We start from the raw sequence: 15,963 nt of genomic DNA on the forward strand, positions 1-15,963 counted from the left end.
AGTGTTGATATTTGTAAATAATACTTGAAAACATCTTGTGTGACAGTTTTTTTTATGATGTTTTCTCCACTTTCAATGTTATAGGATATGTGACTGTGAGCAAGTCTCAGAAAATAAATGTACAATAGACACACATCTTTACAACTTCTTACCTATGTGATTTTTTTGTTTCCTCTTTTATGTACATTTGATAAAATTGAGTAAGAATCCTCAAACAAGAATCAATCATATAAATATGTCATTTTGAAACTTTCTAAATATGCATGGCAGTTTAACAAAATAATTTGTAGTATTTTCAAAAGTGTTTACTAAATGAAAAATGTAAAATTAAACCCATTTAAGATTATTAAAAGTTGAATGAAATTATATACTAATGGTTTTTTTATTTATAATAAAACTGTCTTGAATCGAGGAGCGAGTCTGACAGTTTGTTATTTTAGTGATAATTCTCTCCTCTTTTCCTTTAAACATTGAACAGGTTGAGAAACTAGTTTTCACAGTTTTTGAGACATTTTTTTACAAAAGAATTGCCAAGATTTTAGAGGAAATTTTAAGATAAGGTGCGCTTGTAACTTCCCCACCCAACTCTTTTGCAAGTGTCTGAGACAAAGGGAAGGACTTCCAAGATGCTGTCTGTGAGTCCTTGGAGTGCCTGATGAAGGTTATGATTGGTAGCAGCTGCTAGCTCCTATGCATACCACATAAACTTAGTTAATCAAGAGCAAGAGGACAAAAGAGATTGATTACAGAAGTTACCCAAGTTGCAGTCCAACTCCATTGTGTTGAAACTGAGCTACATCCTACATTTGTTTGGTGAGTGTGAGACATTCAAAATAAAAGAGCTCAGCTTCAAAGCACTCAGCCCAATTTAACCCTAATTATTATTTTAATTTTAACCCTATATTGTAGCTGCAAACCATTTCAGGATGCCCCTTTTGGATAGCTACCAGAATTTGTTAAGGAGCAGCGCTTTTCAACCTCATTAAGCAGTGAACAGTACTGATGTGGGTTAAGCCACTTGCCATTGTTCTAGTCACCATTTTTAATTGTGAAGTGTGTCAAGAACATTTTTATTCATGTCAGTATTATCAAAGCCAGTGAACCACTAGAGAACATGAATGATGTAAGGAGGTTGCGAGCATGAGTAAAGCCATTTCTGTTGTTTAGAGAAATTAAATTCAATTTTATTTTATTTGTATAGAGCCATCCCTAACTGTAAGCTTTATAAAAAAAAGGAAAGTTTTACAGTGGCAGGAAAAAGTATGTGAACCCTTTGAGGTTACGTGGAGTTGTGCGTGAATTGGTCATAAAATGTGCTCCGATCTCCATCTAACTCACAACAATACAAAAACACAGTCTGCTGAAAATAATAGTACACAAACATTATATTTTTTCATGTTTTTATTGAACATAACATGTAAACATTGACAGTGCAGGGTGGAAAAAGTATGTGAACCTTTGGACTTAATAACTGGTTGACCCTTCTTTGGCAGCAATAACCTCAACTAAACATTTCCTGTAGTTGCAGATCAGACCTGCACAACGATCTGGAGTAATTTTGGACCACTCCTCTTCACAAAACTGTTTCACTGTAGCAATATTCTTGGGATGTCTGATATGAATGGTTCTCTTAAGGTCATGCCACAGCATTTCAATCGGGTTGAGGTCAGGACTCTGACTGGGCCACTCCAGAAGGTGTATTTTGAAGCTATTCTTTTGTTGAATTACTTGTATGCTTTGGTTCATTGTCCTGTTGCATCACCCATCCTCTGTGGAGCTTCAGTTGGCGGACAGATGGTCTTACGTTTTCCTGCAAAATGTCTTGATAAACTCTAGAATTCATTTTTTCATCAATGACAACAATCTATCCAGGCCCTGAGGCACCAAAGCAGCCCCAAACCATAATGCTCCCTCTGCCATGTTTTACACTGGGGATGAGGTTTTGATGTTGGTGTGCTTTGCTTTTTTTTCTCCACATAGTGTTGTGTGTTTTTTCCAAACAACTCAGTTTTGGTTTCATCTGTCCACAGAATATTTTGCCAGTACTGCTATCAACAAAAATGTTAGCATGTGCCAAAGATTTCTGTAAGTCTTTAGCTGACACTTTAGGATGCCTTTTTACCTCATTCAGCATTCTGCACTGTGCTCTTGCAGTCGTCTTTACAGGACGACCACGCCTAGGGAGAGTAGCAACAGTGCTGCAACAGTAAACCCAAAACTGGTGTGTGTTTTTAAAGGGCAGGACAGCTTTCAGCAACACATACAATATCATCACACTGATTGGACTCAAGGTTGGCTCACTCCTGGCTCCTATTAGCTCTTGGAGAAGTCATTACGCTAGGGGTTTACATACTTTTTCCACCCTGCACTGTTAAAATTTACATGTTATGTTCAATAAAAACATGAAAACATATAATGTTAGTGTACTATTGTTTTCAACAGACTGTGCTTTTGTATTGTTGTGAGTTAGATGAAGATTGGAGCAGGGTTCACATACTTTTTCTTGCCACTGTAAGTCTAGTCTTAAATGTAGAGTGGGTGTGTCTCCCAAACTTGAAGTAGGAGCTGGTTCCACAGGAGAGGAGCTTGATAGCTGAAAGTTCTGCCTCCCATTCTACATTTGGAAACTCTAGGAACCTCAATTAAACCTGCACTCTGAGAACGGAGAGTTCTGCTGGGAAAATATGGAACTATGAAGTCTTTAAGAAGAAGAATTTTAAATTCAATTATGGATTTCACAGGGAGCCAATGGAGAGAAGCTAACGTAGGAGAAATATGATCTCTTTTGCTAATTCCAGTCAGAATTTTGGCTGCAGCATTTTAGCAGCATTACACTGGAGGCTTTTTAAGTAATTGGGACATCCTATTAATGGTCAAGTCTAGAAGTAACAATTGCATGGACTAGTTTTTTCGCATCACTTCAGAACAGGATGCTCCTATTTTTAATTATATTTCTCAGGTGCAAAAAGGCACTTCTAGAGATTTCTTTTATGTATGAAATAAAGGAGATATCCTGGTCAAAGATAGATCAGAGATTTCTCACAGTGTTACTTGAGGCCAATGCTAAGTCATCTAGGGTGGGAATGTGATTAGACATAGTGTCTCTGTGATTTTTAAGACCAAATAAAGTAACCTCTGTCTTGTCTAACTTTAGAAGAAGGAAATTGGAAGGCATCCTGGCCTTTATGTCTTTTAAGCATGCTTGAAGTTTCATTAATTGATTAGTTTCTTCTGGTTTCACAGATAAATATAGCTAGGTATCGTCTGCATAGCAATGAGTGTTTCCTAATAATATTGCCTAAGGGGGTTATATAGAGTGAAAAGAATCAGTCCAAGCACAGAACCCTGTGGAACTCCATAGCTAGCTTTGGTGTGCATGGAAGACTCATCATTAACATGCACAAACTGGAATCTATCTTTAACCCCAATGACATGTTCCAGTCTGTATAATAAAATGTTGTGATCTACAGTGTTGAATGCAGCACTAAGACCTAACAAGACAAGTATAGAGAGTAGTCCATTGTCTGATGCTAATAGAAGATCGTTTGTGACCTTTACCTGTGCTGTTGTCATACTATGATGTACTCCTAATCCTGACTGGAAATCTTCATACAAGTTATTCCTGCGCAGGTGGTGATATAATTGCTTAGAAACTACCTTTTCAAGAATTTTAGAGATAAACAGCAGATTGGATGTTAGTCCATAATTTAATAACACCCCGGCATCCAGAGTAGGCTTTTTGAGTAGAGGTTTGACTACAGCAAACTTAAAAGCCTGTGGTACGTAGCCTGTTTGTAAAGACAGATTGATCTGATCTAATATGGACGTGCTGATCAAGGGTAAGACATCTTTGAGCAATGTAGTTGAGATGGGGTCTAAGAGACATGTTAATGGTTTAGATGAATTAATTACTGAAATTAATTCAGAATGTTCTATGGGGGAAAGCAGTCTAAGTAAGGGTGTGGTCTTACAAATTAATTTAGAGCTATTGTACATACAAGACCATCCATGCAGTATGCAGAGAAGATCTGATAAAGTTTTTCTCTAATAGTTATGATTTTATTTGTTAAGTAATTCATGAAATCATTGCTGCTAAGATTTAAGGGGATACTAGGCTCAAAGACAAAGAACAACTTTGGCAGCTGGATGCTGAAAATTGTGCCTGATCCTAGTGTTAGCTCCATGCTTCAAAAACTGCATTGTAGTGTCCTTCTGCTCCTTGGGTTTAAGTTTTAGTTACTTTTCGTGACTGTGCTAGCAAACTAGTTTAGCAGCCCCAGTTTGATCTTAATAACCTTAGACTTCCCTGTGCTGCATCCCCCTGTGAGTGAAATCTTACTACATTTTTGTAGTTTTGTTGTGCATTTTTCACATTGTGTTTTGTATTCTTAGTGTTGGTGTATAAATGAAGTACATGACCACTTGAGTAACACCTATTATTCAGCCCAGCTGTACAACATAGTGTAGCTCCATCTCAACTCCTCAAACACTCTTACTTCTCAGATAGTTTAGCAGTCTCCAATACCACCTAGTAGTTGACACATGGAATATCCTGTCAGGACCCCTTGTCTTTTGCAACAGATTGGATTTTTTCATGCATTTTTTCATTTAATTAAAAAAAAAATTTTGTTACAAATTTTTTTTAATGTAATATTTTTATATTTATGTTTTGTCTCAGGTGGAACCTAACCCAAAGCGCCTCAGTGCTGTAGAGAGACTAGAAGCTGACAAAGCCAAGTATGTGAAAAGCCAGGAAGTTATCAATGCCAAGCAGGAACCAATTAAACCACCTGTTCTGGCCAAACCTCCTGTCAGTCACACCCTCCTGTCGAAGCGAGGCTCTGCAATTGGCGGAGTAGGGAATGGAGGCAGGGTACCTTTCAAAGCATCCAATAACAATGCCAAGTCAGACACATGTGCAACAAGCAGCACCAGCAGCAAACGGGAGAATTTAAACCTGGAGATCCTAAAAAATCTGCTGAACTCTTCGTCCTCATCAGGAGCTGGATCTGAAGGACTAGGAAGTGGGGCTAAAAGTGCTGTGCTGATGAGGTCATCAGGGGGAATTGCCAGAAGTTGGACACCGTCAGGGTAGGCAAATATGCTGGGCTTTTGTATTGTGTGAAGTAGTATACATAATTATATATAAGTATTAGTATTGTGTACATAATACTTTAACATTCAAGCAGTGTGCTCGATTTATCTTCCCTACACTTAATATACATAAAGAGCAGCTTATGTCCTTTGTATATACTCTCCAAATCAGCTATTTACCCACTCTGGATTTGGTTGACTTTATTATACTGCATGACATGTATTCATCTTTTTGTTTTTAGGTTGCCAATAACCTACCGATCTACAATGACACTTAATGAGCAACCACTAGACTCGGCTCCCAGTCCAAGTACCTCACACTCCCTCCGATCCTTCTCCCATTCTCTCAAGGTGCCTCCAATTAACAGCGGAGGACGTTGCAGTCAGCAACATGGAGGAAACCTAAACCTTAGTAGACGAGTTGTGGACGAGAGAGGAGTTGTAGGAGGGAAAAGCGATTTCTATCACTTCCCACTTTCACCTTTGCTTACCTCCCACTCTTCATCTGACCTTCTGCGACTGTGCAATGGCAAGCCACTCCGAACTGCCCGATCCAGCAGCTCCTCAGCTCCACCTCTCCCACCAAAACCAAACCCTTCCTGTCTCCCTCCTCCAGCACTTTCCTTATCACTGCCTCCCCCTCGTACTACTTCAGCTCCCTTGCCCTCTGACAATACTACCCCTCAGTCGCTAACTTGTGATTTTGGAGATCCTTCCAGTACTTTAGGTGATCCCAACCTGGAGCTTGAACTAGGTTCATCAGTGGCTTGTCGATCCACACTCCACAGATCTAAATCAGACCTGTCAGACCGTTATGCCCGGGCTGGAGCTGATGTGGAAAGATTTTTTAACTATTGTGGTCTCGACCCTGAGGAGCTGGAAGCAGTAGGTCCAGAGAACTTTGCGCGAGCCAACTCAGACATTGTCAGCCTCAACTTCCGATCAGCTTCTATGATCTCCTCAGACTGTGACCAGTCGCGGCAATCCTCCAATGATGGGCTGTCAGACGGGGACAATGATGAGGACGAAGAAGCCGGAGAACGTGTTCCATATGGCATCTCAGCTGTAGAGCGAAATGCAAGAGTTATTAAGTGGCTGTACAGCATCAAACAGGCAAAAGAGACGCAAAAAGTCTCACATGTTTAGGACAAGCACAATAGACAAATGTGTGCCCTGTTTGTGTCCTGTCTGTTCGAATTGTATGGAAGAGAAGGTCTGACAGGTGAGACTAGGTCAGAGAAAATTTATTTAGAAGTTAATAATGAGAAGAGGAAAGATATCCTCTTATTTCTAGAATAACATGAACAGAAAGAAAACAAAAAAAGAAAGGAATTAAATGTTCATCAAACATGAGACACTTGTTTGACACTGTTTCCTCTGTAAATAAACAAAGTCTGTCAGTTTGTTTAAGCAGCAAGAGCAAGATGCACTACTATTGTCCAAGGACCCATAGCGTGACAAATTCACAGTCCACTGCAGTTATAACTAACTCTCTCTCACAGTAACATTAAATGACATCTTGGCTTGTCAAACTTTTCATTTGAACTAACTTTTCATTTTGTTATAGTCTGGTTTCACACCTCTGAATCATCACCCACATCTCTGATCTTTTCACTGATTCAAATGTGCCTGGTTCTGTGCTCATCGACAGTTGTTTCCCCAGTAGCAGAAATAGTCAACCAGAGCATAAGTGCTATGAATCATTCTCTCTGTCCACTTCAACTTCTGCTCAACCATCTCTGACAGCTGTCCTGTCAGCAGCTCCTGAGGAGCAAAGAGGACAGCAGACCACCACATTGTCATAACCAGGCAGAATTTTATAGAAAAGAAAAAAATGTTCTTGTTGGCTATTTATTGATTTTATTTCCTTGCCCACTAAATCAGGCAGAGGAAATCTGCCTACAGTGAAATTGGCAGGCTCATATCACACTGGGAGCCCTAGTCCGTCATTTAGATTACACATTATTAAATACCCTGACAACATAAAAATAGCAGTAGATCTGTTAAATTTTAACAGCTGTTTGCACGAAGTCTGCCCGAGAAATAAAACAAACTTGTGTCTTTGATGAGACCTGTCTTTGAGTGTGTGTGGATTGATACATGTTTTAAAATGCAGACGCTTGCCTTTACTGGGAGATGGGTGAATCTACAAAAGCATTAAATATGGATTGGCTTTTAATCAGCATATTTCTTCAAATGATCTCAAAGATAGCCAGTGCTTTTAATAGGCTAGGGTTAGGGTTAACCCTACCTAACACTCAAAATAATCATGTAAAAAGCTTACAGAGAATTACTTGACTTTGCTGATTGCTATTTGTGTGCAGTAGTTAACAGTGGTTATTTTAGCTAAACAGGGAGAAAGCTGAAAGACCAAGGATACATTTTACATTTACATTTAGTCATTTAGGAGACACTTTAATCCAAAGCGACTTACAAGTGAGGAACAAGGCAAGCAAACAAAATCTAAGTCAAGGAGAAAAAACATCAAAGCAAAGTGCTATCAAAAAGGTGTTTTTGTTTCAAGAGATGTGAGTACAAAAAGCAGAAAAATGTTTTTGTTTTTTTTTATTTAGTGCAAAGGAAGATGCGGAAGTTGGATAAACAGAAGCTTCTGATAGGCTCTTTATTATCATGCCGAATGCAGCACTTCAAATCTGCTTTACCAGTCTTTGTATGTTCATGCCAATTACAGTGCCCACAGTGCACAGGGGGAAGAGGAACAAACAGGTGAGAGGTGTATTCAGATGAAGCAATGCTAATCAGATTGTGAATTGAGTGAAAACAGGCATCGGAGAACTTGGAGTGTCTGAAGTTCATAATATCACTTAATATAGGAACTTTTTTTAATCTAAGTTTATTCATGGTGTTTATCTTGTTTACAATAAGTACAATTAAGTCACAACTTGTTAATATGATGTGTCATCCTCAAACTTTTTTTTCTCAAAGTTCTTCAGCCTAATTTCCTAGTGGAACCTCTGATGTTGAGGGCAGAAGCAAGGGCTGGCCATCTCCATATTGCCATGCCATATTGGTATGAGTGTAGTGCCTCAGTCAGCATGTACCAACTGTCTGTCAGTCCTTCATTTCCCCTCTCCTAAATCTACTTCAGTGTGTCCCACAACAGCAGCAACTGCTTAGCTAGTCTCTTGTAATGATGAAAGACCTGATTTGCAAGGGAGATCAGGTTACTGTCACATTTACAATAAATTGTAATGCAACTAGGAAACACACGCTCCAAGATGCAGGTGTGGACAAATTTCCTTTCTCATTCCTCTCATAATCTATTGACTTCTGAATTATTTTGAGAAACTACCAATGTACCTATTTTCCTGTCAACTGAACCAATAAAAATAAAGAAGGTCTATCATGTTTTACAAAGCATAATGTTGCAATACCATAGATATACCGATTCAAATATTTTCATGGTCTGTATGGTCAGTGTGCCAAATACAGTTGTGGAACAGAATGCAGTGGAAATAGTAACTATTATAGTTTTTTGTTTGTTTGTTTGTTTTTACTTGTAATTCTTTTATTTATTGTTAAATAAATAAAACCTACCTACTCTAAAGAGGAAGTACTAGTAGCTGCAATGTCCTGCTCTCTCTCTGCTCTCTGTTAAAACTGCACAATGCTTGATTCAGTCCTAAATCAGAAGAGGGCATCATCTAGCGCAGTGCTTGTCCCTGAGATTAGTTGAAGTTGGATGTACTACAATTTCATGATTAGACCTGATATCTACATTTAGTCATTTAGTCATTTAGTCATTTATATCTAACCTAGATATATAACCATATCTAGGTTAATTAACAAATTGCTACATCTTCAGGTACAGCTCCTGAATACCTAAAAATGATTTTCCGTGCATACATTTTCTTCCTGTCTTTTAGTGGTCATTTGAAGAAACCTCAAACATTTGAGGTTGTCACACAATCCTCCTCCCTATACTGATCATAGCAGTATGTTTTCTTTAACTACTGTGAACAGGGAGAAAAATCCACTATTCCACATCCAATGCATTCTAAACTCAAAACTAAAGTTAATGTGTTTCAGCAGACAGTTAACCAAATCATCATATGAATCATGGTGCAGGAAGGTGTCTTACACATGACTGATGATACAGATTCACTCTTATTTTAATCCACACAGTCTCCTCATATATTTGCATTTCACTTTTGCTTTATGAGTATAACTGCAGCCAGAAGCAAATTTTTACTTTAGGCACTAACCACTAAGTGTATCATTACGCATATGGGCATGTAAAAATCAAATGTATAAATAATTTCACACTTAGCGATATTATGCAAATGTATCAGTTTGGCTTACATCAAGTGTGTTTATTACAGAGACATTAGGATCAGCCACCATTGCTTATGAAAAACCAACTTAAATTATTTTAATCTAATCTAACGTGTTTGCGCAAAACAGCACTGGGGATCTTTAAGGGAGTTTTAGTTAAAGCATAGTCCCTAACAAGACAAACCCTAAACAAGACAAAAGTTGAACTGAAGTGAAGTCAGCTCATTTAAGCATGTTCCTGTCCCAACAGGCTATTCTGTCATTACCACATATCTTCCTAGTGTGTCCTCTCTGTAGCCCAAGAGACTTTCTAGCAGTATCATCATGTTTCATTGTCACATCTGTCCATATAGTGTGTTTTTGTTTTTGACAGAATCCTGTAGAATTTATGTTTTAGGGTTTTTTGCCATGTGTAATTGCTGTAAGAACAATGTATAAATCTGATTTTGAAAAAGCAGTGTATTGGATTTCAGTTTTTCTTCGTCTGAACAAAAATGTGTTCTTTTGCTCTTTGCCTCTGGTTCAGAACTAATCTGATCAAACTGGGCTGGATTATATGAGAGACTTAGTGTTGACTGTGTTTTTCAGTGTGGAAACTTACAATTTGCTTATTGGGAAAGGTTCATGATTAGTTTCTTTTGCATTATTTCAATAAATGGTTTTGTTCGCCTAGGCTCATCACTGATGTTTTACATTAGTTTAGATTCAACTATATTGTCATTATACAGAGTCCATGAAATACTTAGCCAGATGTGCAACAATAAGAGAGAACAGATCTGATTAAATAGGTACTGTTAGGTTGTGCCATAAACCTAAAATATTTCCAGTGTATGTGTGCAGTGGAGAATGCAAGATAAAGATTTGCTACCTATACATATATATGCAAAACAGATAGATGGAATGAATGGAAAGAGAATATAATGATGATTATAATATATTGATGATAATATATTGAGTTGGATTAGAAGTATACTCATATTTGCAGGATAAAAAATCTCATCTACAGTTGGACATATATACAGAATGAATAGTGCTAATGTGAATGACATGAGTGGCTCAGTCTGTGGTAGTTTAAAGTAGTGCAAATTGCAAAGTAAAAAATAGAATAAACAGATTCATTATTTTAGTAAATTACTAACAAAGCAAGATAGGCAACTGCTCTTGGCATTAGACACTGCACTCTGAGCAAAAGCAGCATCTGATCACTAGAGCTTTTGATGTCCACCAAATCTTGTATTTGTGGCAGCAAGGTCGTATATTGGGATTCAACCAAAATATGTCAGTCACAATATCAACACCACCTGTAAGTCTTGTTAATGTTGTGATGACCAGGAGTTAGCTTGAGCACTCATTTACCCATTCTTTCTTGTCCATTACTACATTAACAACTCGGTGATGCATATGGGTGTGCACGTCACAGAACACCTCTCCTGGACTGGACACTGCATCACTGGCCAAGAAAGCACAGCAGCATCTGGACTTCTTCTGCAAACTCAGAATAGCCCGAACCCCAGCAGCCTGTGCACTTTCTACAGAGACATCCTGACCAGCTGTATCACTGTGTGATGCACACTTTGCAGGTGATGTGCACCACGTCATGCTGCAAAGTCATGCACCGCATTGTGAGGACAGCTCAGAAGATCATCTGTGTATTTTTCCAAAGGATCTCATCTCACTCACAAAGACCTGAGTATTGCAGGTGATCTCACATTTTCTTCAGTCTTCTGTCATCAGGGGGGAGACAGCAGACTCTCTGGGCTACGACAGCTTCATTCACCAGGCTGTCAGGAAGCTCAACTCAGCTCAATAATGTAGACTCTGACTTTACGAACAACTGATTTTGAAGTAGGTGCTGCCCAAAGGGACATGAACAAAATGACCAGTTGACCTGACCACTGTTAAAGCCTGCTTTCCACTCATCTCCCTCCCTAATGTACACCAGTTGATATGTGTTTCTTACATCTTTGGTGAAGACCATGGCCCCCTGCTGGAGTTCAAAGGCAGAAGTTAGTAATGGATGAGGATACCTATTCTTAACAGTAGTTATACCAGTGACACTATTAAGGCACTGGAAGTCAATGCATGAGCAAGGGATCCTATCCTTTTTCCCCACAAAGAAAGAAATCTGATTGTTAACCTGGGTTAGATGTTTCCCATGGGCTTGGATAGTGGTCTCTACAACAGTAACGAACTTCAGTGGTGGTGGCACTGGATGCGTCCATATTGGCCTGACTTTACTGTAATGATTTTAGTGTTTTGAGGACCTGATTAAAATACCAGATGCCATAAAGAAAGACAGAATAATAGAGTAAAATGTCATCATTGGAGGTGAACACAGGAACATTCAGGGCGGCTGATTGGCAGCAGAGATCTATTAAGGAGAGACAAGTTAGTAAAAGGAGTATTGTTAATCTGGTTAAAATCAAGTGCGTGGTGGAGGAAAACCTAACCAGCCCCAGAGGATTTGTCAGGAGAAGCACAGGGAGTCACAGTCTGGAGAGACAATGTTGACCAATAAGTTGGTCAAATGTGATCTAATCTTCACCAGATATTACTTTCCCTTGCAACTATATATTGTGTTCCGCAAATGTTTTAGTTCAAGCATCATCAAGTCATGTCATTAATCTATCTTTAAGGTTTCAGGTTGTTTATTTAGACTATGTGTAGATTAAACACCATGGCAGTGTCAAAAAATAACCAGACTGAGCAGGTTTTTGTTATGATGATATTACGTTCTCAGTTGGTGTGTAAGACAAAACAGAGTTAAAGATATTTTTAATATCATAATTAAATCTGTATTCAAGGATTGTGTTGAGGCACAGATCTCGGCAAGTGTACAGAAAAATTTCTGCAACAAGTCCCAACCAGTGACCTCCATTGTCTGTAAATGGAAGGACTCTTCTGATTGAGAGACAAGAGCCTTAGTCAGGGCCAAGAGCCCGAAGGTCACACTAAAGATCTCCAGTGTTTCTCTGTGGACAGAGGAGAACCTTCCAGAAGAACAACCACCTATGAATCATTCCACCAATCTTTCACATTATCATTATAAGGTACTGTTTGCAGTGTGAGTGTGAATACTTTCTGGATGGACGTGCACATGGATTGGCCACCACAGAGTTCAGACCTTAACCCCACTGAGAATCTTTGGAATGTGCTGGAGAAGCGGTCTGGCTCTCCAGACATCAATCATCTTGATCAATACAAGATCTTCGTAAAAAGTTAATGCTCTGCGTTGGGAATAAATATTGTGACGGGACAGGAAGAGGTCTCAATAAACCTGCAGGTGCTTGAGCGGGGCTTGTTGCAGGCGCAGATCGACAGGCAGCCAAGTACCACTTGATGTCCTCCTTAAGCAAAGGCCACAAGTACCTCTGTGCGATTAGAGCCGTAGTGCGAATAGCACCAGGATAACAGGCCAGCCTCGAATCATGCCCCCACCAAAGCATCTGCAGATGAAGAAGGGACAAACGACCCACGTGGCAAAACCACCCTATGTGTTTGTAGGAACAGAGACAGTATGTGGGTAATGATTGTAATAACATGATATGCTTAACACGTGCATTATTATATAATGCACTCCATAAAATAATATGTGTGAAAAACGATCTATCTAAACTCTTAACCACTACACAGGTAAGAGTCATTTATAGGATAATATATAGATATAGGTTTTATTCCCTATGACAGTCTTGCAAAGCACATTGTTTTTCAGCTTCCATCTGGCAGTGTTAAGTGCACTGACCTGCAACCACTTTAAATCCATTGTGACTGATCCAGTTTTCAGGATCATGGCCACTTTGCTTGGCTGGAGGTAAGGACATTTGAATAAACTGTTTTCACTTACAAGTGATGACCTGTTCTTCCTGTAACTAACAGTACAACAATTGTGTGGGATTTACAGCAAATAGGAGGTTTACCATGCTTTTACACTGATCGCAAACTCTGCTCTGACTCATTACTGATAATATTGTTTACCTCTACATCCACACAACCACAATAATGTTATTAATGGTTTGTGTGTTGTAGTTTAATAAAAGGTAGCTGTGTTTTTGCACGTGTAAACATCTGCTCCTAATTTGAAGCTTGGTGTGGTTGTCCTACAACCCCCATCCCCGAGGGTTGTAGGTAGGGCATATTTCCCTCAGTATGTCATAAAATTAGCCATTAGCAGAGATTGAAGAAGCCCTTATGCACTCATGTTGAATTTGGTGAGCAGGTCAAATAAAAAAAGTTAAGTCTTAATACATTTTTTACGCAAAGAATGCACCACCAGACTTTCCTTCTCTCTGTATCTTTGAATCTGATCTCCGAATTTCTTGTAACCATTGGTACATGACCCAAGTTTTGGGGCGGCTGTGGCTCAAGCAGTAGAGCAGTTGTCTGCTAATCATAGAATCGGTGATTGAATTCCCTGCTTCTCCTGTAAATTGTGGACCATTTACTGGAGAATTATAGAAGTACTTGCAATTTCCTTTTCCCTTATTAGTTTTCAGATTCTTAATACAAAGTAGCGATGGTCTCACTATATATAGTAATGTATAAAATAAATAAAATTCCCAAGTGTTCCTATCACCACGGGTACCACTTGTGCCTTCACCTTCCACATCTTTTCCATCTCTTCTTTCAGCCCTTGATATTTCTCTATCTTCTCGTGCTCCTTCTTCCTGATGTTACTATCACCTCGGATTGCTACATCTATCACTACAGCCTTGTTCTCTCGTTTGTCCACCACTACTATGTCAGGTTGGTTGGCCATCACCAGTTTGTCAGTCTGTATCTGGAAGTTCCACAGGAGCTTAGCTCTGTCATTCTCAACCACCTTTGGAGTTGTGTTCCATTCTGACTTTGGCACTTCCAGCCTGTACTCGGCACAGATGTTCCTGCACACTATGCCGGCCACTTGGTTATGGCGTTCAATGTATGCCCTGCCTGCTAGCATCTTGCATCCCGCTGTTATGTGCTGGATTGTTTCCGGGCCATCTTTTCACAGCCTGCACCTGGGGTCGTTTCTGGTATGGTAGATCCCAGCCTCTATCAACCTTGTACTCAGAGCCTGCTCCTGTGCAGCTAGGATTAGTGCCTCTGTGCTGTCTTTCAGTCCAGCTTTGTCTAGCCACTGGTAGGATTTGTGGACATCAGCCACTTCTTCTGTCTTCTTCTTCTTCTTCTACGGATTGTCCTTTAATGAGGGTTCCTCCTCTTCCTTCCCTTGCTCCTCTGGCACCTACTGGCTGAGGTATTCACTAAGCGCGCCATCAGTTGGGGCCATCTTCCTGATGTATTCTCGGAGCTTAGTTGTTTCATCCTGGATAGTGGCTTTGACACTCACTAATCCTCGCGCTCCTTCCTTCCGCTTAGCGTCCAGTCTCAGGATGCTGGATTTGGGGTGAAACCCTCCGTGTATTGTAAGGAGCTTCCTTGTGTTGATGTCAGTGGCTTCCATCTCCACTTTTGGCCAGCTTATTATGCCAGCGGGATACCTGATGACCGGGAGGGCATAGGTGTTGATCACGCTGACTTTATTCTTCCCATTCAGCTGACTTTTGATTTGATTGATTGATTTGATTTGTCTTACCCTTTGGAGGTACTTAGTGGTTGCTGTTTTCCTTGCGTCCTCTTCGTGGTTACCATTTGCCTGTGGGATTCCAAGGTATTTGTAGCTATCCTCAACATCTGCTATGTTGCCTTCTGGTAGTTCTATCGCTTCAGTTCTGACTACCTTTCCTCTCTTTGCTACCATGGGACCACACTTATTCAGTCCGAATGACATTTTGATGTCTTGGCTATATATCCTGGTGGTAAGTATCAGCGAGTCGATGTCTCGTTCGCTCTTGGCATACAGCTTGATGTCATCCATGTAGAGGAGGTGGCTGATGGTTGTGACATTTCGTAGTTGGTACCCGTAACCAGTCTTGGTGATGATCTGGCTGAGGGGGTTCAGGCCTATGCAGAACAGCAGTGAGGACAGAGCATCTCCTTGGTATATGCCGCACTTGATGTTGACTTGAGCAATTGGCTTGCAGTTGGCTTCTAGGGTTGTTTTCCACTTTCCCATTGAGTTCTGGATGAAGGTTGAGTCCTGTTAAACTTGTACAGTTCCAAGCATTCCATGATCTATGTGTGAGGCAAAAAACCTATACATACAAAAACATATACAAAAAACTAAAGACCTGGAATTTAGATAATTTAAAAATTTGTCAATTTAAAATATTTTATTACTCAATTGTAATTCATTTAAATTTGCCATTATGTTTTTACCAAGCTGAGCTCTTAATTGACTTATCTTAATGAGACATGTACACATTAACGAATTAAATGGTGTTTAATGACCATATCACCAACAGTAACAGTCACAGTATTGAATAGTCACACAAAGCACTTGTAGCAGTATATGTACTTTCCCATAATTCCTGAGAAGCCTGTATGAATGTGAGGGCTGTTTGGTTCCTGTTTCAGTTCCATTTTACAGAACCAACACTTGCGTCCTGTGGGCTGTGATTCAGTCCTTTTTTTCTTTTCTGCTGTTCTCTTTCCTCCTTCTTTTTCTTTGTGGCATCCAGTTCCAGCTGAAAG

The 15,963-nt window shown here is 39.6% G+C and overlaps 1 protein-coding gene across 3 annotated transcripts in view; it reads left to right on the forward strand.

The window, feature by feature from the left end:
* Positions 1 to 9,993, forward strand: part of fam110b (family with sequence similarity 110 member B) — a 47,995-nt gene extending 38,002 nt beyond the window's left edge. For 2 of the 3 annotated variants that reach the window (XM_026375491.1, XM_026375493.1), the window contains 2 exons: positions 4,679 to 5,091; positions 5,337 to 9,992. In XM_026375491.1, the coding sequence (XP_026231276.1) occupies positions 4,679 to 5,091; positions 5,337 to 6,240 (1,317 nt within the window). In that variant the 3' untranslated portion in view covers positions 6,241 to 9,992. Of the gene's footprint in view, positions 1 to 4,678; positions 5,092 to 5,336 lie in introns of all 3 variants that reach the window. The other variant, XM_026375495.1, reaches the window with a different exon arrangement.
* The last annotated feature ends 5,970 nt before the right edge of the window (positions 9,994 to 15,963 follow it).

The sequence above is a fragment of the Anabas testudineus genome, chromosome 17 (assembly GCF_900324465.2).
Source record: "Anabas testudineus chromosome 17, fAnaTes1.2, whole genome shotgun sequence".
Classification (NCBI taxonomy): Eukaryota; Metazoa; Chordata; class Actinopteri; order Anabantiformes; family Anabantidae; genus Anabas; species Anabas testudineus.